Source organism: Chrysochloris asiatica, unplaced genomic scaffold (assembly GCF_000296735.1).
Source record: "Chrysochloris asiatica unplaced genomic scaffold, ChrAsi1.0 scaffold00003, whole genome shotgun sequence".
In the NCBI taxonomy this organism is placed as follows: domain Eukaryota; kingdom Metazoa; phylum Chordata; class Mammalia; order Afrosoricida; family Chrysochloridae; genus Chrysochloris; species Chrysochloris asiatica.
The window spans coordinates 43,980,921-44,005,498 of NW_006408521.1; the positions used below are offsets into that span (position 1 = coordinate 43,980,921).

General features: G+C 44.0%; 1 protein-coding gene across 1 annotated transcript in view; it reads right to left on the bottom strand.

Moving 5' to 3' along the window:
• Positions 1-24,578, bottom strand: part of ABLIM1 (actin binding LIM protein 1) — a 256,621-nt gene that overhangs the window by 170,257 nt on the left and 61,786 nt on the right. The window contains exon 2 of the mRNA XM_006831376.1: positions 15,238-15,372. Coding sequence (XP_006831439.1) covers positions 15,238-15,372 — 135 coding nt within the window. The remainder of the gene's footprint in view (positions 1-15,237; positions 15,373-24,578) is intronic.

Sequence of the window (24,578 nt, forward strand, 5' to 3'; positions counted from 1 at the left end):
ATATATATATATATATATATATATTTACATATTAGGGGGCTTCCAAGAAAGTGTGGAAAATGGAATAAAAAAATTATGGGACTTTTCCATGAACTTTTTGCCAAGTCCACATTTTTTACATGCACAACGTAGGACCCAATGATGGACCGCGCTGGGTCACTATCACTGACTGCCACAGCTACCATTTCCATCACCATAGGCAGGGACTCGGGGCCTCCAAAGCAATGACCCTGCTCACCCATCTCCCGCCGCTTGCTGGTAACCATTAATAAACGGTGGTTTCCATACAGTTGCCTATTCTAGATATTTCATGTACGTAAGAAGACAAAATATTTGTCCTCTTGTGACTGACAGAAATACTACTTTTAACCCTCTCCCAGGTCAACACCCTCCTTGGCTGCCAGGTACCAGAGCTGGCTGGGGTAGATGCAGGATACAGAACTCTCTCCGACTCACTTAAAAGGGCTTCATTTCCTTAATGGTGTCGTCCTAGTCACTTATACCTGGCCTGTAGAGAGAGTACAAAGAGAATAGACTGATATAGCATCTTTCCAGATCACCAAAATCTCCATGAGGGCGTGGGGTCAGATTCCATCAGGTTCTGCTCTGAAAACCAAAGTACTTACTATGTGTTTGTAGCTCCCCCCTCCTTCCCTTCACTGCAGCTCCAGCTCAGAGCTCAAAATAGCTCAACAGAGACCCACAAACAACAATGTGAGGGGGCAGAGTCCCACCAGAAATAACTCTCTGTTAATGCTTCATCCTGGAATCCTGGAAGCAAATACTAAGACTAAGAAAATACGGTGAAATCATTTTAACATTCCCTTCTAAATGCACATGAAAATCAATCAGCATTTCTGGTCAGAACTGTAGTTAGAAGCTGAACCAGATGCTAAAATGGGCCCCCAAAGCTGGACATTTCTGGGTATAATATTTAACTTGGAGGCTTCGTGTGCAAATAATAATAACTATAAGCAACAATGATATCACCCAAAATTATGTAACTCTATGTACTTTTTTATCCTTTTACGAATGGGCCTATCACTGAAACACAAATTGTAAAGCCTTCCATAATATCATTGGTTACTTTTATAATCAGAAAGATCAGATTTCACAAAATATTTAAAATGACATGCTGTTGCTAGCTGCCACTGAGTTCATTCCAAGTCATGGTGAGCCGTGGCATAGGGATTGGAAATCCGGGCGGCTGCCAAAAGTTCATGGAGACATTTCATTATCTTTTAATTCCAGTTTTCATCAACTGTTAGTCCCCTAGAATCGACAAGAAAAAATGAAAGTTTGGTTCTGCTCAATAGGACCAGGCTTACCCCAGGAGACGATTTATTTCGTCAACAAGGCAACACAGGTGAATTTCATTCAAGCCTACCTCCTCCTCTCCTGTCCCGATTCTCTTTTCAGTCCCTAAAAAAGCATGAGTCATATAGTTTTGCCTTTTATAAACCCTTGAGCATCAGAGGGCAGCCTCAGTGGGTTTATGGGTGCCTAGAAATAGATCCTATAGGAAACTGATGGAGGAACAGCGGCATCTCCATCTTCACCAGAAGTTAAAGTGTGTTCTATTGACACTGCAAATGGGCTCTTTTCCTCCAGGCTTTCCCTTGTCCAACTCCCGTCCAATCCATGTTAACTCTTCCCAGTTAAAATGACAAATGCACTACTAACACCAAGTGGGAGCCCTGGTGTGGCACTGCAGCATAAGCACTGGACTACCAAAAGGTCAGTGGTTCAAACCCTCTGTGGAAACTATAGAGTCATTGTGAGTCGGAACCGACTTGACAGACTTAACAATACTCAGTGGTGGTCCTGCGTCCTCTCGCACAGTAGGACCCTATACTTTCCAAACACTCATTGGACTCTTCCAAACACCAGCACTTCACTCCTCCCACTCTACCTGCCAAACAGACACCTCCTCTCACCTCCCAACCTAACCTTCCTGGTCCACCTGAATTCCATCTCCTGATGAAGCCCAACTCAACAACTACAGCCAGTTGACTCTTAATACACGCTGGCTCATACTACTCCACATACTTACTGCGTTACAGCTGGTTTCTTGTCCTGAATCCCTTTTATCTTCTTCAACACTTAAGCACGAAGGGGAGATAGTGTTCCTTCCCTCGTCTCATGTTGCTTTTAGACCAGGCTGGTTCTGGACAGTGTGGGTGGAGGCAAGTTCCTCCTACACACTCTGAGGTGAGGGCATGACTTTGAGTTCAGTAATCCTGCTTTTGTTCTTAAACGTACCTAACCTGTAACAGGATAGTGAAGCCAAAGTAGTAACTCCGCCTCCACCACCCCCACCCATGCTCCTCAGCTTCTTTAGTCTCTTAAGATGCTTCTGAACTTCCTTAGCAACTGAACTTTGACCGCAACGCAACAACTCAAGAGACAACTTCAGTTCATGTGTGCTGGTATGCTGCGTATAGGGTCAGACCTGATGGGCTGTTGATTATTAGCAACATCGCTAATGCTAATATAAAGGAGCTCTGGTAGTGTAGTGGTTACAAATTGGGCTGCTAACCTCAAGGTCCACAGTTCAAAACTACCAGCTGTTCTGTGGGAGAAAGAGGCAGCTTTGTACTCTCGTAAAGATTTACAGCCTCGGAAACCCTGTACAGGGTCGCTATGAGTTGGAACCGACTCCACGGTACTTAACAACAACAACAAAGCTTATATAGGAGTCCTGGTGTGACGCTGTAGGTTAATGCACTAGACTGCAAGGTCGGTCTGATCTGCAAGGTCAGCAGTTCAAGCTCACCAGTCACTCCTAGGAAACTCTATACAGGGTCACTCTGAGTCAGAATTGACTTAACAACTACAACAAAACTGCTACTCTATAGGCCTGATGATGGAGAGGAGAATTATGATTGAAGGGCAACTGAGAAGAAACTAGAATCCCAAGACTGAAAAAAATCAAGGCGATGCAACTGGGATTCAGTCCAAGAACAAAAGGTCAGGTTAATAATGGTCTTCAATGTCAGTGGTTCAAACCCACCAGCCAGCCACAGAAACGGTATATCTATCTATCTATCTATCTATCTATCTATCTATCTATCTATATATATATATAGGGTTGCTATGAGTCAGAACTGACTGGACAGCAAAGCAACAAGTGTATGATGGATTACTTTAAGGAAATCAGTAATCAGCTCTTTTCCATCTAAGGAAGAAAAATGGGGCAAGTTTGTTTTTCATGTACCAGAACATGTAGGTTAGAAAAGCTTACAGCTGGAACCATAAAGCTGATCCCAATCAGAGCAGGCTCCTGAAGGAGAGTGTGCCTTATCTTCAGTATGAAAATGTGTGCTAGGATAACTGGGCTTCCTACTCACAAGAGCTGAGTCCTGGTGTGGAGCTACAGGGTAAGCACTGGACTGATAACCACAGGTCACTATATCAAACCCACCAGCCGCTCCTCAGAAACCCTATACTGGGTCACTATGAGTCAGAACTTATTCAGGATAGTGACCATAACCCAGGAGAGTAAGCACATGTATCCTTTGGATATGGGCAATGGGCTCATGGCACCTCTGGACTCACATGCAGGACACATCACAAGCCTGTGTTAAATTACAATAACAACAACAACAAAAGTAATTTTTAACTTCTTTCCAAAGTAATAAGATAAAAATATAATGAACTATTTATTATGGCATATAAATTGTACATTTTAGTTTTAAAAAGTTAAACACAAAAAAAACCGCTTCATACGTATACCCAGCTCCCACCCTCCTGCGCGCTATTTTTTTCCATTTTACTCCATAAAACACCCTTGTGCTTCTTCAGTGCACATTTTTGGATGGGACGATCCTAACGTGATGAACATCTTACAACCCCTAACGTGGCAAAAATAGAAAGTGTTATTGGAGATTGAATGTTGGTTTTTATTTCTCTCCAAGCGTTTTCAGAGAAACGCAGACTTGAAAGAAGATGAATTCTTTAAATAACAAACAGCTTTAACTCATGAATTTTAGAAGCAGCTGTAACCTGAATTTTCCAACGGCTTTAGATAAAAATTTAAAGGATAACTTTGATGTCCATAAGCTCTCCTGATAGAGGAGCAAGAGAGCCTTAAAGGTCATCGAACGCAACTAATTCCCACACGCCCTCATGTTACGAGGTGTCAACAGTCTATTGATATGATTCAGTATGAACATGTCTGCCAGGGCAACTTCATGAAAAGAGCTTTCATGATACACACCTTTTTTTTTTTGGTTTACACAGAAAAACAGTGTTCAGAAGTCTGTTCAAACCTATGCAACTATGAAAAATATATGAAACGAAATAAAGTTACTACATTAAGGCTGAAAATGCTTTCTTTCAATGCCAATAAGGACGTCAAAGTTCCAGTCACTTCTGATAGCAGGTCATCTCTAGCCACACCCCTGTCCTCAACAGGCAGCCCTTACCTCTGGCCACAGTTAGCATGATCTGTCATCCCAGGACCAGAAAGGTGAATCTGGTTTCCGGTGCATCCATGCTTTCTGTTTCTCTCTCATCCCTTCCTTGCCCACCTCCCCATACCGCTGAGCTCTAGGTGGTCTCTGCAACTTCTGACTCTCACTGCACCTGAGGTCTGGACCACTTGCCTGCACCTGTGCTGCGTACACATCCTTGTTTCCCACTAATGCACAAATTCTTCGATGCTCTATACACATTACTAGAGGGCAGATTTGAACACCATCAAGTGCTGCTACTCACTGGTTGGAGAATGCAAACATTGAGTGTTAGGAAGAAAAGAATGCAAAGCTGCTCTCTGGAATCAGGAAGTCCATTTAGTTGGCTCTGGTACAAGGAGGAATTAAGTGGCGCTGTATTTCCGTCATTGATTTGCCAACTCAAGCTTCTCTTCCTAGAGGCTGGGGTGCCTTTGCTGATCACCTGCCCCACCTCCCAGCCCTGACCCCTCCCACAAAGATCCTCTGTTGCACACTCACATCACTCATAAAGCTCCTTCTGCTCTTACTGTTGCAGCTGAGTGCTTAACTGTTAAACCACCTTGGCGTTGTAGGATAAAGCATTGTCGCAAAGTTGGCAGTTCAAACTCACCAGCCACTCCTTGGAAATCCTACACAGGATTGCTATGAGTTGGAACCAACTCAATGGCACTTAGGAACAACAACACCACCAAACTTTCCCTTTGGAGTCCCAGTATGGCACTGTAGGATAAGCACTGGGCTGCAAGGTAGGTTTGAACTGCTATGATCAGTGGTTCAAATCTACAGGCTACTCCTCGGAAACCCTATATGGGGTAGTAGTGAGTCGACTTGGTGGCACTAAACAACAACAACAACAACGCTTTCCCTTTTAGGAGCTCTGGCAGTGTAATAGGTTATGCACTGGACTGCTAACCTCAAGGTCAGGAGTTTGAATCTGCCAGCCATTTTGCAGGAGAAAGATGAGGCTTTTTGCTCCCGTACAGATTTACAGCCTCGGAAACCCTGTACCGGGTCGCTATGAGTTGGAACCGACTCCACGGCACACAACCACCACCAGCACCACTATTAATGGTCAGAATCCGTAGTACGTTCTTTAGGTCTGTTATTGATGTTAAGTACTGTCGAGTCACTTCTGACTCATAGTGACCCTGTATAGGGTTTCTGAGGAGCGGCTGGTGGGTTTGAACCACTGACCTTGCAGTTAACAGTCCAGTGCTTACCCTACAGCACAAAGGACTCCTCCAGGAGTTTTGTAATTGTTTTATAAAACGCACAAAAGACACAAAAATTCAAGAACAGAAGCAAATTATTTTATTACTCACAACACAGCAGGCAGCATGCACTTCACAGTCACCCTGGTTTCACATGTCCCCCAAGTCCCATGGGGGCAACAGAAGTGGGTTTCCCTGGAACTGCTGTACTGTACTAGGTCTGTGCCACAGCTGGGGAACCTCAATCTTTTATAATAAGCCCCCTGTCAGCCTGTCCAAGCCTGGTTCCGCAGGGAATCGTTACCTTTTATTATTCTAGACCGCAAACGCCATCTGCCCTCTGCTCCTGAGGGAGACGCTAACTCTCTCTTCCAGGGTTGTTTACACACACTCTTGAAAAGATCATTTGATCAAAAGACTACCCAGGGCTTTGCAGACTTACGGATAAGTGTCTGGACACACGAGTCAAAATTTGTATTCAATGTATTTTGGAGAATTTATGAGCCTTTATCCTATGTGGAATTCAAAACCAGAAATGTTGTATTCATTTGAAGAGGCAATCCAGCTACGTGGTATAAAATTCAAACTACTCAGTGTTACCCTTTAAAAGTAAAAATGAGACTGCCTGAAGTGATTTCTCATTTGCTGTGAGAAAACAGCACATTTCGATCACACTTTTCTTACACTTTGCTTGTTGTTGTTGTTAAGTGCCATCGAGTCAGTTCCGACTCACAGTGACCCTGTAGAGGGTTTCTGAGGAGCAGCTGGTGAGGCAGAACCACTGACCTTGTAACTGAAACCAACCTTGCCGTCCAGCGCATTAACCCGCAGTACCACATCTGCCTTTTAATCATTTCCAAATGACCACTGCTATGTGCCATCAAGTCCTACTTCAACTCTACTGGACAAAAAAGACTTTCGGGAGGCTGTAATCTTTATGGGAGCAGACTGCAACACTTTTCTCCCATATTACTGCTGGTGGTTTCGAACTGCTGCTCTTTTTGTTAGCCAGCAAGTGCTTAACCACTGCACCACCAGGGGTGCTTCTCAAATGACTGTTGTTGTTGTTAAGTGCCACTGGGTTATTTTGACTCATAGCAACCCTGCACAGGGTTTCCGAGGATTGGCTGTTGAGTTTGAACCACCAACCTTGCAGTTCAAACCAACCTTGTAGTCCAGTGATTATCCCACAGTGCCACACCAGGACTCCTTCCAAATGACTGTTGTTGTTGTTGTTGTTATGTGCCATGGAGTCGGTTCCGACTCATAGAGACCCTGTACAGGGTTTCTGAGGCTGTAAATCTTTATGGGAGCAGAAAGCCTCATCTTTCTCTCGCAGAACAGCTGGTTGTTCTGAACTGATGACCCTGAGGTTAGCAACCTGATTCGTAACCACTACGCTACAATTCTTTAAATAGGTCTCAAAAGATTGCACTCAGCAATTCAGGAATATATAAGAAACTGCTTCCATTTCTTTCTGGTGTTTTGCTAGTTTTTCAAGTATGGTTCAAAATAACCCATATCCAGCCTGCCCACGGGGAGTGTGGGGGCTCCATATGATAAGCACTGGACTGGGAAGCACAAAGTCAGTATTTGGAACCCACCAGTCGCTCTGTGGGAGAAAGATGAAGCCTTCTGCTCCCATGAAGATTTAAAGCCTAGCAAACCCTGTACAGTGATTCTATGAGTCAAAGCAGACTCGTCAGCACTTAAACACAAACAACCTATACGTCCAGATTAGAGAGCTAAGTGTCAAACCCAGCATCAGACACTAAGCAGCTGCAACCATTTAACCAAGAGCTGTATGAGAGTAGCATGTGGCATGAATTCACCCTTCTGTTACATCCACTAGGCACACGTGTAGCTCAGTAATCAATGACAGAGCTCTTAACAAGCTTTCTTTTCTAAAGATAATGTCTCTGTCTGACAACAACTTAAGGACATTCATCATGTGAAGCATTTGATAAATCTTGTTGATCAGCTATGAAATTAGAACCATTTACGGATAATACTCAAGTTCCAAACTAACAAATGCTTATTTTTCACTCATTCATTAATTATTTATTCAGCAAATCCTTATTGAACATCTACCTTGTCAGCCACTCTTCTAGGCACTGTAGATACCGTTGTGAATAAAACAGACAAAAATCCCTGGCCTCGAGGAACTTCCTCTCTAGTAGAGATTACAACACAGAGCCCTGGTGGTACAAAGGTTAAGTGTTTGGCAGTTATCTGAAAGGCTGGTAGTTCAAATCCACCCAGTGACTCCCCAGGAGAAAGACCTTGCAGTCTCTTCTAAAAAAAAGTTGTTATTGTTAAGTGCCGTTGAGTTGGTCCCAACTGACAGTGACCCTGTACAAGGTTTCCTAGTTGTGGCTGGTGACTTGAACCACCAACTCCTTGTGGTTCAAAGCAACCTTGTGGTCAAGTGCTTGTCCTACAGCGCCACACCAGGACTCCATAAAGGGTACACCCTAGAAAGCCCTATGGGAAAAATTCTAGAATTTCACTAGAAAATCAACTCAACAGCACAGACCAGCAGCAGGCAGCAATACAGTAAATAACATTAAATAACAGGAAGTACCAAGGAAAAGAAGATAAAGCAAAGCAAGAGGCGGCACGTGCGCAGGGTAATTAAAATCTTAGCTACTTGGGAAAAGGTTCACTAAAAACAGAAAATTTGAGTGCACCGCTGTCTTTATTCTATAGGAAGGTTTCCTGGGTTTTTCGAACTACTCTAGAAACCTTCAGAATTTCTGGTAGAGACAGGGATCTGTAATCTGTAGCATGATTGTGAAACATGCTTGAGGTGAACAGCAACGTCCCATTCCCATTTACAGAGAAGCTTAGCCAGACAGTCATGCATTATCCGTCCCTTCTGAGAAGTCATTCTTCAAGCACAGTAGTGGAATTCTTGCCTTCCATGTGGAAGACCTGGGTTTGATACCCCTCCAATGTACCTCATGCACAACTTCCACCTGTTGGTCAGTGGGAGGCTTGTGTGTTGCTTCAATTCTGAACATGTTTCAGTGGAGCTTCTAAACCAACAGAGACCAGGAAGAAAGGCCTGCTGGGCTACATCTGAGAATGAGCCAACAAAAACCCTACGAACTACAATGTCTGATCTGCAACCGACAGTGGGGTTGGTGCAGGTCTGGGCAGTGTTTAGGTCTGTTGTGCATGGGTTATTATGGGTCACTTATTATTATGTGACAATAATAAGTCATTCACACACAAGAACACCCAAACTGATGGATCATATCAATTTGGCCTAGCTTCGATGGCTTGATGATCAGAACTCGAATAGAGTAAGATTAAAAAAAAAAAAAAGTTTTTGATAAAGGAAACAAGTGTAAATTGCTACAATTTGATGAACTTGATCTATACTTGTGAATGTAGTAGCTCAGAATACCAACTGAGATGGAAGGAGTCTTCACATCAAGTATCAATTATATCCCCTCTGTATACAGGGTAGATAGAGATGGGCAACTTAGACATTGGCTACCTAAAATGGGAGGGGGGGTGGATTTATATAGGCACAAAGTGACTGGCTTACAAGTTTTCAAGAGGGAGTTTAGTTTTGACTGGCTTACAAGTTTTCAAGAGGGAGTTTAGTTTCAGAATGTGCTGGGGAAGGTAGAATCCCCACTGAATAGTTCTCATCTTGCCCAGATGGGTCTAGTGAAAAGATATGGAGAGAAGACTCTTGAATGATTCAAAAGTAAGTAACTGTTATCATGACTAACTGCAACTGTCACAACAGTAAAGGTAGAAGTTCTGTAACAAAAAGTGGGGAGCAGTTAATCTTACAGTCCAGGAACAGAAGACCCTAAAGACCATCAAGGGAGAAGAACACAGTTCAATGTGGGACCCTATCTAGAGAAGCAGCAGCACCAGAGATGGAGGCAGAGATGATGACATGGAGAGAGGGAGCAGTTAAGGACTCTAGACTCATGGAAAGAGTGGGACTGGGTGCTGGTGGCCAGGAGGCAGGCTTGCAGAATATGCCCTTTGGTTGTTTAAATGATTATATATTCCTGAGTGTTTTTATGTACATCTCCCCCCCCCCCAAAAAAAAACCCCACAAAAAACAGAGGGAATAGAAGCAAATACTGTTGAATGATGATGTACAGAGGAGATAATAATCATTGCAATGAACCAAAAGTGTAAAACCATTTTTCTTGCATGTAAATTATCACTCAATTCACAATAAAAACTTAAAAAAAAACAAAAGAGTAAGTCGTTCCATCCAGGAAACACCTGAAGATACCAACACAACCACATCTAATGACTGTTTCCCTTTCCTATTCCCTCACAGAGCATGTGATGGAGATAAAGGACAACATTAAAGATGATTACATCACTGGGAAAGTATCACAGAATCCACAGGTAACATCAAGTATCATAAGGAGTGCAAGAAGCTTTAGGGATCTCCTTTCCATTTTATTACAGAGAGCTCTGTTAATTACACCCCGTCTTCATTTTGTCACCTGACAGGTCTGTTTTCCAAGGTCAGGAATGGAAGCTTCACTCTCTTGCTTCCAGATGCAGACATCCTCTAGTGTTCACTTCTTTCTACTTTTTGCCCTTCCCCAGGGAACTTTCATACACAATCACAGCTTCGGGCATTATCTGGAGGCCAGACACTTCCCAACACAGATCACTGTTTCTTAGTATATCCCACCCTGAACTGCTATCTCTTTCCCTAACAGCCACCTCCAAGTTCTCCACTGTTTCCGTAGTCAGTGGCACCTCCATCCATACATCCAGACAGCTCACCAGAACCTGGACCTTCTTATTGGAGCCATCTGTCAGTCTTTAGAGTCTATCAGCCTTAATCTTGAGTTTCTCTTCAATCTGATCCCTACTCGCTATCACAAGGAGCTCTGGTAGCGTAGAGGTTACAAGTTGGGCTGTTAACCTCAAGGTCAATAGTTTGAAACTATCAGCCATTCCACAGGAGAAAGATGAGGCTTTCTGCTCCTGTAAAGATTTGCAGCCTCAGAAACCCTACACAGGGTCACTATGAGTTGAACTGACTCCACGGTCCACAACCACACCTTGCGTTTTTTTCCCAGCTGGATTGCCACTGCATCTTCCCTCTGGATCACCAAGACCCCAGCCTGTTTCTCAGACACCCCTCCATCACAGCACTTACTACTGACACCATAAATGTTGTCTGTTTGTATGTTTCTACAGAGACCCTATGAGTTCTCTGAGAACAGACAATGTGTTTTGTTCCTTACAAATCGGGATGCTAACCTCAAGTTCAGCAGTTCGAAACTACCAGCTGTCCTGTGGGAGAAAGATGAGGCTTTCTGCTCCTGTAAAGATTTACAGCCTCAAAAACCCTGTGCAGGGTCGCTATGAGTCAGAACCGACTCCACGGTACTTAACAATAATTCTCAGAACTTGAGTTCTGGTGTGGCACTATGGGTTAATGTGCCAGACTGCAAAGACATTTGAACTGCAAGGTCAGCAGTTCAAGCTCACCAGCTATTCCTTGGAAACGCTACACAGGGTTGCTATGGGTCAGAACTGACTCGACTGCACTTCACAACAACAACAACCACATTCTCAGTACTTAGCACAATACCCTACTTACAGGAGGTGTTCAATGAACATTTATTAAATTATTAGATAAATAACTCCAAGGCCGTCAGATCCCAAGATGTCAGATCTTTCAGGAAGTGAAGTGAGATTGGTCCACCACAAAATTCCTGCTCACCAACTCCAATCCTGTTATAGCTAAAGCTGTGAAGTCAAGGGATTGGAAAACTGCACGTATAAGTCAAAAATTAGCCACACTACAGCTATATTAAAATGCCCATTTACATCATGGCTGAGATGACAACATTGAATGTGCATGTGAAATGATTCTGTTGAATAGACAAGCAACAGTGGATTATGTGGCAAATCATTTGCAAATCAGCCCTGGCTCTGCCTATGAAATAATCCATGACAGACTTGGAATTAGAAAAGTATGTGTGAGATGGGTACTGAACCAGCTCACGGAAGAGCAAAAACATAAGCATTTCAACAACTGCAAGCAAAGTTTGGACCGATACTCCAAGGAAGGTAAAAGTTTCTTTAACAAAATCATTACTGGTGATGAGACATAGATTCATCACTATGAGCCTCAGAGCAAACAGCGGAGCATGGAAAGGAAACATCTTACATCACCAACCACGAAAAAGTTCAAAAGTCAGCCACCAACTGGAAAAGTGATGCTTATAGTTTTCTAGGATTCTCAAAGGCCAGTACTGGAACACTATCAGGAAATAGGTTTAACAATCAACAGTGCTTGTTACAGTGAGATGCTCACTGAAGAGCTGAAGCCTAAACTTGGGATTAAACGTAGAGGACTGTGATCCGAGGGCATTGCGATCTTGCATAAAATGCATATCCATTCATACACCTCTGCCCACACTGTTGACACTTGGCAAAAACTTGGTTTAAGAGTTAAAACATCCTCCCGATAGTCCTGATCTTGCTCCATCGGATGTTCACATGTTTGAGCCCCTGAAAGCAGCCCTGCCAGAACAAAGATTCACCTCTGATGAAGAAATGAAGACAGCAGTGCGTTTATGGCTTACAGCTCAGCCTAAAACATTATTTAATAAGGAAGTACGAAAGCTTGTTGACAAATGGGCAAAGTATATTGAAAAGCAAGATTATGTTGAGAATGATGTATTTGTCTTTTTTAAAAGTTAATTAAAAAAATTTCTATTGCCAGAGGGTGGATAATTTTTGACTTACCCTCATAATGTAAACTTATGTCACAAACTCCTTATTTCCTTCCCTGCCACCCTCTCCTGACTTTGTACTTCCCTAGTTTTTGGCTAAGATACTTCTGGTCTTCTTTCTCCCTTCTCCTTTCAAACCATATTCTTAGCCAAACAGTTCATTTCTGCTCTTAAGCTCTCACCAGCACTTACATTTCTGGTCTTTCTTTCCAATTGCAGAAAGCAACCTCTGGCCCATTCTAAAAGCGTCAGGCTTCAGTGACCCGTGTCCAGGAGAGCGGAGGAGGAGGGAGGGGCAGGTCTGAGGGAGATGTGCTGGCTGGTCCTGGAACCACATCACAACCTGAATGTGTCTCATGTGAATTCAGCCAGCTCGTAACCAGGTTTTTTGGGGTGTGTGTTGCCCATCCCAAATCCTCTGAACCAGGATATCAGCTTAGAATCTGTACTTGGCAATTATACTTTAGGTGTAATAAGAAGAAAACAAAGCCTTTTGTTGATTGTTTGAAGAATTCTCTGTAGTCTTGGTAACAACTTAGCAAGCACGGTGGTTAAGCACGTGACTACTAACTGAAAGGTCGAGGGTTTAAACCCGCCAGCTGTTCCACAGGAGAAAGATGGGGCCATCTGTTTCTGTAAAGCTCACAGCCTAGAAGGCTGCCCCTGTGGGCAGCTCTGCTCTGTCCCATGGGCTCACTAGGAACCGGAACTGACTGGACAGCTATGGGTTTATTGGGTTCTGAGTACCACTTGGGTTGGGAAAAAAACAGTATTTATCAGGTAGAAAACTGCTATTTTTTTCCTGGAAAACCATCCTAATAGACTTATAAAAGACAGACACTAAGAAAGTTTGAAGTCCCAATCTGATAGTGGAGGACTGGGATAGAGGAAAGAAGAGTCTTTGAAGAAAGGCAATCCCTACCAACATGGTGGCAGATGAGGTTCTGAGTGTGAGAAGCGGGCCTTGCCAATGAGGTATTTCTTGTGTTCTGGCACATGAGGATATTAGGAGAGTTTTTGCTTACTCTATGCCATAGCATTCCTGGAACTTCAGTAAAGTCTGCTGAACACCAAAAACCAAAACCAAACCCAATGCCATCGAGTTGATTACAATTCTTGGTGACCATGCAGGACAGAGTGGTGGCAGTGGTGGTGGCTGTGTGCCATGGAGTCGGTTCCGGCTCAGAGCGACCCTGTACAGGGTTTCCAAGGCTGTAAATCTTTACGGGAACAGAAAGCCTCATCTTTCTCCTGTGGAACAGCTGGTAGTTTCGAACTGCTGACCTTGAGGTTTGCAGCCCAATTCATAACCACTATGCTACCAGAGCTCCTTAGGACAGAGCAGAACTGGCCTATAATCCAGGACTGTAAACTTTATGGAAGCAGACTGTCAGAGCTTCTTCTGTGCAGCAGCTGGTAGATCCGAACTGATGACTTTTAGGTTAACAGCTGAGTGCTTAACCAATGTACCACCAGGACACGATCTGCTGAACCCAGCATGGATGTGACTTTAGGATGGGAAGGAAGGGGGAGTGGTACCCAGTGTGGGGTGAAGCAACAGCCCGAGCACACTGCCCACACATGGAGACCACTTCAGGATGGGCGGGGAGTTGGAGTGAGAGGACCACAAGAATGCAAACCTCTAGGAACCTCGGGAACTATGGGGTCCCGTAAGGTAGCCACTCACCACGTGGGGCCAGAGAGAGCTTGAATGTGGCAACTCAACCTAGATGTGGTCAGCGTTAGTTTAAAAAAGATGTCAAATAGCCGTTAACTTTTATACCAGTTCTGTGTTGAAGCAATGTTATTTTCAAAATATTGGGTTAAATAAATATGTTATTAAGAGTAATTACAAGTGTACCTTTGACCCTTTTAAGGTAGTTATTAGAAAATTTAAGGAGCATTTGGTGGCACAGTGGTTTAAGTGCAGGGATGCTAACCACAAGGTCATTGGTTCAAACCTACCAACCACTATGAAGGAAAACGATGAGGCTGTCCGCTCCCGTAAAGACTTATGATCTCAGAAACCCTATGGAGCAGTTCTAGTCTGTCTTAAAGGGGCAGACTCTATGGTAGTGAGTTTTTTTGGTTTACTAGAAAACTTTGGATCACATGCACATACATACCTACCACACACACCACATACACACACCACACACACACACACATACCTACTACACATGCACCAAGACATACCACATATACACACAAATCACACCACATACATACGCATTCATCACACTTACACATACAACACCATATACATACCCATACCCACTACATACACACCATACCCACATACAAACACCACACCCACACACAAACCATACCCTCATACACTCACACAGCACACACACTCAAATTCACCACACACACCTACACTACACCACATACACACCCACAGCACACACCACACCCACACCAAACACACCCACACCATACATTTCACACCCCCACCCCACACAATGACTCAGATCCTAATGCTACAAGTTTCCCAGTCCTCCTCTGACAGTGAGGTGCTGAGAAGATGCTCCTTTATGATAAGTCCGTGGGACGTCCGAGGAAAAGAAGGATGATAAAGAGTGAAACAGGAATCTACATTCATGCTGCTCTCCCAGGCATGGTCCTCCTCCCAGGACCAGGAGCCTTGGGGAACACCCACTGGACTGTGCACCACTGAGTCTACTTGAACCCCAAACTGAGGTAAATAATTCCAGGGCTCCATCCAGCACACCCAGCGTGGAGTTAAGGTGATAAGGCAAACCTCAAGGCAAGCACTGACTGACACATGGCACTAAGCCAGGAGGCGGGGAGACAGCCTACCTTTGCAGGTGAAGCATTTGATGTGGAAGTGTTTGGTCTGGACCCGAAGCACTTCGCCCTTACATGGTTCCCCACACTTGTGGCAGTGGATGACAGGTTTCTCTGACGAGTGGGGAGGGTCCTGAGGGTGGGCAACTGAAAGACACACAACACAAGATTCATGTGAGTAGAAAGCATCTCTACAGAAGGGTGATTATCGAGGCCCCGACGTATCACATCATAATCTGGTATCGAATGATCCACTGGACTTGCTCCTTTGTGGAACCTTCCACCAGCCCTTCCTCCCAAACTCCTCCAGAGCTTCATTAGAACTACATAACAGGCAATGAAATGTAGTCTTATTTGCTTCATTATTTTGTATGTACTTAAGAGTTCCCCGGTGGTGGAAATGGTTCACGTGCTTGGTTGTTAAACGAAAGACTAGACATCGAAGCCCATCCCGAGGAGGCTCTGAAGAGAATTGAGTACTCCTCCTGCCTGCCTCAGCTCTGCAGGACACTACACAATACTCAACCTCCAGAGGAGCTCAAGAATGTCCCCCAGCTTATGCACTGTATGTGGTGACTACTTGCCAACTGGAACCAGTTCAACGGCAACTGGAGGTACTGGTTTCTAGCCTACTTTGCCAGAGTCATTTCAGATCTCCCTGTGGCATCTCACCACAATGCAGGCAGAAAAAAAAAAAAAAAAATCCACATGGATCTCTCTGAACCTCAAGTTTCTTCTTCTGTAAAATGAAAAAAGTTGGACCAGAGGATTTCTACAGTCTCCTTCACCACTCAGATCATATGATCAAACTTATTTGCCCATTTTCCAGAGTGTGGCCTTTAGAGAAGGGAGTCATTGGGGACTGCCTTGCCCCAAGAGTGAGACTAGGGTGTGGAGCCAGGGGAGAAGGCAACAAGCAGTTTCGGCTGTAAAGTAATCAAATGTCCCTGTCAGGTGCAGATCCCTAGCCAGAGAGCACAGGATGGCATGCACTGATATTAATTTCTTCTTCTGTTTTAGGATCTTTGAAAGAGAAATCATGTGACATTAAAAAACAGATCACCTAAGCACCTATATGTGCAGAATCTGAGATAAAGAAACAGTGAACCTAAAATAAATGAACACTAAGAACAAAGACACGTTTTCTCTCAAATGGTAACAATGGGGTGACCAGGAGGAGATGTGGGCAGGTCTTGTTGAAACTTGATTTAGAAGGTACCTTTCAGTGAGGAGCCTATCGTCCACCTTGAGGATAATAACCCCTTGTTTCTCTCAGACCAATGTTAACATTCTCAGTTCGCCTGGAAAGAGTTTGAACAAGACAGTTCAAATGATCCCTTACCAACTACATTCTTAGAGACAAGGGTCCTCTTGTGAAAGTCTGACTTGGAGCAGGTGTGGTTTCAGGATGGACACTGGAGCCGCATTCTCTGCTGGACCCTGCGAGTGTCCTGTGGAGGTGCTGACTATGTGTGGTTCACCTGCATTTCCTTATCTACCTGCTGACATCTCTCTTGGTAACCTGTATTTACAACAGTACCGAGGACTGTGATAGCATCTAAAGGCGTTAAGGAGGGGCCCCATCAAGATCCCAAAACAACCAGTGACGTCTAACGTGATTGGATCAAGGCCCATCACTATCCACTTGAGCGTTAAAATAAAACTTTCCTTTAACAATCTCTGCTTTAAGTGCTATAAGAGAAAATACGAAGCTTTAAAAAACTTCTTCAAGTTAATCCCCTGGTATGGTGCTGTAGGAATAAGCCCTAGAACGGTAACTGCAAGATGGGTAGTTCCAACCCTTAGCTGCTCTAGGAAACCCTCAACAGCAGGGTCGTTATGAGTCAGAATGAACTTGATGGTATACAACAACAACGTAAGAATGGAGGAGGAATGCTGGCATGGTATTGTAGGATAATCACTGCACTGCTAACCATAAGGTCAGAGGTTCGAGTCCAGCAGCCACCACAGGAGAAAGACAGTCGTTCTGTTCCTGTAAAGATTTACAGCCTTGGAAACCCTATACACGGTCACTAAGAGTCAAAATGGATTCAGTGGGACTTAACAACAACATACGAATGGCAGAGTTCCTGGGTCGGGTAAATGGTTACTTAACTAAAATGTTGGAGGTTCCAGTCTATCCAGAGGTGCCTTGGGAGAAAAGTTTGGCAATCTACTTCTGAAAGACTAGTCACTGGGAAGCCTATAGAGCACAGCCATACTCTGACTCACACGGGCTCACTATGAATCAGAATCTACCCCAGGGCAAGTGGATCCTGGGTAAGAGTGCTGGAAAGTAATCCCGTAAAACCCAGACCCAGTATAAACAAGGCAGAAACCAGTCAGAGAAGGACAACACAAACATCTGTCACTAAAATTAACAGTAGAAAAGTGGTAAGAGGCAGGAAACCTGCAAACCTGAAAACCAAGGCAGTTCTGTTGAGTTCAGATAAGAAGTATTTCTCAAGCATCTTCTAAACAGCGCACCTTCTGTGGAATGGGTGATATCTTTCCCATTTGACAAATGAAGGAGCAGAGCCTCAGAGAAGTTAAACAACCTGCCCAAGGAGCAGTAAGTGCAAGGTCAAAGATCTGCTCAGGCTTTCCTGACTCCCAAAGTGCGCGTTCTTCACATGCTACTTGAATAAATCAGGAAGTGGTGATAAGTCAAACAATGATTTATGCAGCCACGCTCAGGTGTATTTCTGAGAGCAGTTGCTGGGACTTGGTTTATGAAGGGAAATAAGTAACAACTTATCACACAGTGAGTATGATAAGATGAAGCCAGCAGACCATGGCACCTGGTGGTCATCCTCAAGGTGGTACTGCCCATCTACCACTTTTTTTTTTTGGAATATGACAATGCATAAGCAAGCTAGGAATGGAAAAAAGCCATCCTCTTCTTAAACAACATTAGAATCTTGCGGCTCTCTGAGTGCAGTGGGGAATGTACCTCTGGATACAACACTATTCTCCAAGTCCTGCAGTTCCTTTTGACACTGGTATTTTTATACCTAAGCAAGCGAGCCATGCTGAGTAATGATGAGGGAAGGAAAATATCATTTCACTTCTTGGCCTTGCCCTTGGTCTGAACAAAGGTGCCAGTGCAAATGTTGGCACCAGCCACAAAGGTCAGACTTGCAATCAGCAGCTGCATTTTGCAAGTTTTTCCCTTTGGAAATATCTATTACACTGCAAAGTCCTCTGCACCCAGAGATGAGCAAAGAATAGATCATGTTTGTCTTTTCATCCTGTAAGAGCCTAGGTAGACACATAGCAGGATAATCTATTTGTGAAGAGAAGACTTTTTTTTTTCTTTTTTTAAAGGTTTTTATTGTGAACTGCATGATAGTTTACATGGGAGAACATTAGCTTTACACCATCATTTTATTGCAATGATTATGATCTCCTCCATGCATCATCATTCAACAGTATGATTGAATGATCTGTATTTTTTTTTGGGGGGGTTGTTTTGCTTTGGGGTGTGTGTGTATACAAAAACACTCAGGAATATAAAATAATTTAAATAACCAAAGGGTACATTTTGCAAGCCTGCCTCCTGGCCACCAGCACCCAATCCCACTCTTTCCATGAGTCCAGAGTCCTCAGCTGCTGCCTCTCTCCATGTCCCCATCTCTGCCTCCATCTCTGGTGTCGTTGCTTTTCTGGATAAGGTCCTACATTCCTCTTGTGCTCTTCTCCCTTGATGGTCCTAGGGTCCTCTGTTTCTGGACTGTAAGATTAACTACCCTCCCGTTTTTTTATTACAAAGCTTCTACCTTTATAGTTGTGACCTTTGCAATTAATCATGATAACAATTACTATGGAATCCTAAGAATCTTATCCCCATCTCCTTTTACCAGACCTGGGGAAGACTTTTCTTAATAGTTGTTGATGTTAGAGGTGTCATTGAGTCAGTGCCAACTCATGGTCTCACGTACAACAGAACAGAGCGCTGCTCATCCCTCGCCACCCTCACATTCGTTGCTGGTTTAGCCACTGCTGCAGCCACCCGTGATTTGCTAGAGACAGACAGATCCCAAACACCAGCATAGAATCAGAGGGGTTAATTTATCCCAACTCAAGTCAGTGAAGACAAAAGAATCTCTCCTTTTAAAAGATAAATAAAAAGGCTCAATTTCTTGCTCTGACAGCTCGGTTGTTACCAAATATACGCTGCTGGCTCGATTCGACATTTCTGAAATAAGCTGAGTTCACTGCAATCTACACATGACATGAATTCTGTATTCTTCAATTTGCCAGCTGGCTCTGTTGTTCATTTGTTACTTAATCGCTCCATCTTCCAGAGCCAGGGTGGCCCCTGCTGATTCATTCTACTGATGGGAAATGAGGAGCAAAGAGTCCCCTTGTCCAAACTTACCAGCGAGTTATTAACAGTTAGCACCAAGCAGTCAATGACTGACCTGGCATTAGGATAGGCCTGGTTAAAATCTTTCCTGGCTCACCAATTTTGCTGCTAAAATAAGAATGTTGTTATTGTTAAGTTCTGCTGAGTCAGTTCTGGCTCATAACAACCCTGTCTAGGGGTTCCAAAGAGTGACTGGTGGGTTTGAACTGCCAACTTCACGGTTAACAGTCCAGTGCAAACACCACAGCATGACTCCAAAATAAGAATGGATCAATGGTGAACCAAAACAATGGTTTCACACTTTCTAACCAAGGTGTTAATATATGTGAAGAGTCAATAATCTGCCTAGAGAAGTAAAGCTATTCCCCCCACTGCAAAATACCAGGCTTAGAGGGATGCTGCGGGTAGTAGGGGTGGGCCATCAAGCTGGTCCCAATTCACAGCGACCCTGGATGGAGCTTCTGATGCTGTAAGTCCTTACAGGGGCAGAAAACCTCATTTTCCTCCTGTGGAGCAGCTGGTAGACCTTGTGCTAGCAGTCCAGCTTGTAACCCACTTGTCTACCAGGATCTCTAAGTGGGATACTAGTAGCCAAGATAAAATACCCAAGACTAACTGAGGGGCTTCACACTGTCTTGCACAGTTAAGCAAAGCATGTCAGCAGTATCTCTGAAACCCAGTGTGCTTTCTTATTTTTCCCACAGGGAAAGACTCCCAAGCGCCCACTTGAATGAGCAAGTTATCACCCTGCAGAAGACGCAGACCAGGTGTGAATCCCCATTTCACCTCAACTACAGGAAATTTCCATACATTTCTTCATTGATCCATTTAACAAACACAATAGAGTGCCAGGCATTTCTTCTCAGGGGCCTCTGGTTAGCAGCTGAGTATATTAACTACTTCCCCTCGGGGAATTCCTAGCACATAAAATTGTTGTTGTTGTATGTTGTCAAGTCAATTCTGACTCACAGTGACCGTAATGACAGAACACAACTGCCCCGTAAGGATTCGAGGCTGTCATCTTTAGAGATGCCGATCTATAGGCCTTTTCTCCGGTGAAGCCGCTGCTGGATTCAAACCGGTGACCTTCAGGTTAGCAGCTGAGCACTAACTGTGGCACTACCAGGGCTCCTTTCTCAGGTAATTTACAAGCAAACCCAAACTCAAACCCACTGCCGTCGTTGACACAATTCCAACACACAGTGACGCCATGTAGGGTCTCCAAGACTGTAAATGTACTATTGTAGAACAGAGCATCTCTTCTCTCTCCTGTGGCGAGGCTGGTGGGGTTGAACTGCCAGCCTTGTGGTTAGCAGCCCAGTGATATCCCACAGCCCCACCAGGGCTCCGTCTTACCATGTGGTTAACCAAAAACCCAAAATCACTGCCCCTGAGTTGATTCCAACTCATAGTGACCCTGGGTAGAGTCTGGGAGAAGACAGACTCATCCTTTTTCATGGACAGCTGGGGGGTTTAAACTACTGACCTTGTAGTTAATAGTTCAGTGCTTATCCTATAGTTCCACGTGTAATGTTGTCATTGGTAAGTGACATCAAGTTGGTTCCAACTCATAGTAATCCTGTATAGGATTTCCAAGGAGTGGCTGGTGGGTTTGAACATCAACCTTGTGGTTCAAAGCAACCTTGCGGTCCAGTGCTTCATCCTACAGCACCCACCAGGACTCCATTGTTAAGTGCCATGTGTTCCAACTCATAGCCATCCTGTATAGGGTTTCTGAGAAGCAGCTGTTGGGTTTAAACTGCCAACCTTGAGGTTCAAGCTGACCTTAGGTCCAACACTTATCCTACAGTGACACACCAGGACTCTACATGTAACGTTGTTGTTGTTAAGTGCTGTTGCGTCGTTTCCGACCCATAGCAACCCAAGAGCGGTTTGGTGAGCTTGAACTGCCAACCTTGAGGTTCAAATCAACTTGCAGTACAGCGCATTAACTCACAGTGCCACACCAAGACACCATTAAGTTTGGGGCTGGATAATTTTTTGTTATGAGGGACTGTCCTGCATATTGTAGAAGGTTTAACAGCATCCCCAGTAGATACTAGCGTATGAAGATGACTGAAACTGTCTCCATACATTGCCAGTTGCCTCCAGTGTGGGGTGGGCATCAAAATCACTGCTGGTTGTGAACCACTGGCAAGGGTGGCCCTAGAGATGGAGACATCTGGGCAGACTTGGCAGTCAGATGCAGAACTAATAGATGGACTGGACTTGGGGTGGACAGTTGACAGATAAGGGGAATCTACAGTTCTCCTGCACTGAGGAAATGAGTACATGGCAGAGCCAACGGCTGAAATACACAAGACTGGGAAGTAACAGGTATGAAAAAGGATGCAAGGCAGAAACCAGAAGTTCTATTTTTGATGGGTTATTTCTGAAACGATGAAATTAGGGAACTTGAGGCAGTTGAAGAAATCTCAGTATCTTCAGAGTCCTCACACTGGCGGCCACTACAGGGAGTTAGTGGAAGGGCACTCTCATCCAGGACCAGCCTCAGCTTGCACAAACTACCTCCATGTGGGAGGCAGACCACAGAACAGACCACTGCAAACAGGAACTCTGAGAGAGCACATTTGAAATGTACATCTCCTTCTTGTTGTGTTGTTCAGTTGTAGTTAACAGTCCACTGCTTATCCTACAGCACCATACCAGGAGTCCAACTACACAGCTCCTTAGCAGATGAAGATCACAAACCTGAGAAAGAGTTCTCAATATGAGTTATAACTTGTTCTGGTTTATCTGAAATGCTCAGGATCCCCAGGTCACAAACAAATACCTTCTCCCCACACTCCTCTTTAGAGAGCCAACACTCCTTTAACCAACTTTGGAGCCTGCACAGTGTTGGTTGACTTTCAAATCCTTTCCATACACTCTCTTTGTTCCACTGGGGTGGTTTGCATGTGGCTGTGATGCTGGAAGCTATGTCACCAATAGTTTGAAAGCCAGCAGGGTCCCCTACAACGGACGAGTTTCAGCTGAGCTTCCAGACTAAGACAGACTCGGAGAAAGGAGTGACAGACTACTTCTGAATGTTTGGTCACTGAAAACCTTAAGAATAGCATCAAAAGAAAATAGGGAATTCTGGTTTCAGGGTGGGGAAAGCAGAGACAATGAAAACTCCTCTGCCAAACACCCCCCCAAAAATAGAGAAAGAGTGGTCCACAGAAAAACTGCAGAGCTTTGGATCTTGTTTAAGGTTCAGGGTGCCAGTTGCTCGCGCCCATTGAGAAGAAATCTGCTGGTGGAAGAAAAATACAGTGATTTCTGAATCCATCCAGCTGTATCCGGCCGGCAGCCAAAAGTCCTCAGGATGGAGGGGGGGCCACAACCAAGCAGAGGCAGCGACCCAGCACTAGAAGCCACGGAGCTGCATGTCTGAAGGGAGAGATGTGACCGATTTTTCATTTTTCACATATGTCTCCTCTTCACCCCTTTCGCACACTCACTGCACAGCCTAGACGCCTTCAGGCAGGCGGGAGCATTGCAACCACAGTTTTCCAACGGCACAGAGAGGAAACCTGCAGGCTGCTTCTTTTGACGTTTTGACCCTGGGAACCTGCCCCATAGTTAACCTAGGTGGGAACCTTTGCACAGCAAAGGCCAGTGAACAGTGTCAATCACAATTTTACTTTTGTTTTTGATTGATTGTTTCTGTCTTTGGTCCTTTTGACCTCACTCTTCTCCCAGGGGTGGGAGCTTTCTCCCCCTACCTTACCCAAGAAGAAACAGCAACTGTGCCCATATAGCCAAGCTACAAGCATACCCTGTAGTACCTCACCATCTGGACAAGAGCCAAAACCAGCTGCTAGGCATTACACGTGAAAACATAAGCCTATCTCCAGATCGTATCCACCAGGAGACGCTCAGCAAGCTTAACAAAAAGCAACATACATCCATTTAAGCATTAAAAACTCATATAACTGTTGAAAATGTCCAAGTAAACACTATTAAAGATCTCAACACATGTCCAAAAACAGAAAAAAGTAACTGAGACAAATGAGCTGGAAGCAAACACAGACTTTCCAGCAGAAGAGCAGGCTCTGGATCTGCCTGAGAAGGAATTCAAAAGCATAATATGGAAACAAATTCAAATGCTCTGAAAAGGGGTGGAGGTAAATAAGAAGTCAGGAAAGTGCTACAGGAACAATCAAACAAGATAGATACGGCATTGGAAACAATCCAAAACCTGCAAAAAGAAGTCCAGAGGATTAATAATAAAATATCAGAAATGAACAATACACTGAAAGGGCAAAGCAGCAGAATGGAAGAGATGGAAGCCAGAACCAGCAAGCTAGATAACAAATCTCTCAATACTGATAAGACAGGAGAGCAAATAGAAAAAAGCATTAAAAAATCTGAAGAGAATCTAAGATTCATGCTGGATAACATGAAGAGGAATAACTTAAGAATTATTGGCATTCCAGAACAGGAATAATCACAGAACTCCACTGAAGAAATAGGTGAAGAGCTTCTGGAAGAAAAATGTCCTAACATCTTGAAGGATAAGAAGATAAACATTCAAGGAGCTGAAAGAACCCCAGGAAGGATAGACCCCAAAAGAAAATCACTGAGACATATCATAATCAAGCTCTCCAAAATTAAAGACAAGGAAAGAGTCCTAAAAGTAGCCAGGGAAAAGAGAAATGTCACCTACAAAGGCAAGCAAATCAGATTAAGCTCTGACTTCTCAGCAGAAACCATGCAGGTAAGAAGGCAATGAGGAGACATATATAGAACCCTAAAAAGAAAAACACTGCCAACCAAGAATCATCTATCCAGAAAAACTGTCAACCAAATATGACAGTGCAATCAAAACATTCCAGGATAAACAGAAGCTAAGAGATTTTGTTAAAGCCAATCCAGTGCTTCAAAACAACCTAAAGGGAGATCTTTGGAATGAAAACGAGCAAGAACAGACAACAACCAGAGATTGACAGATGTGGCAACACCACCTGGAACTCGGTCA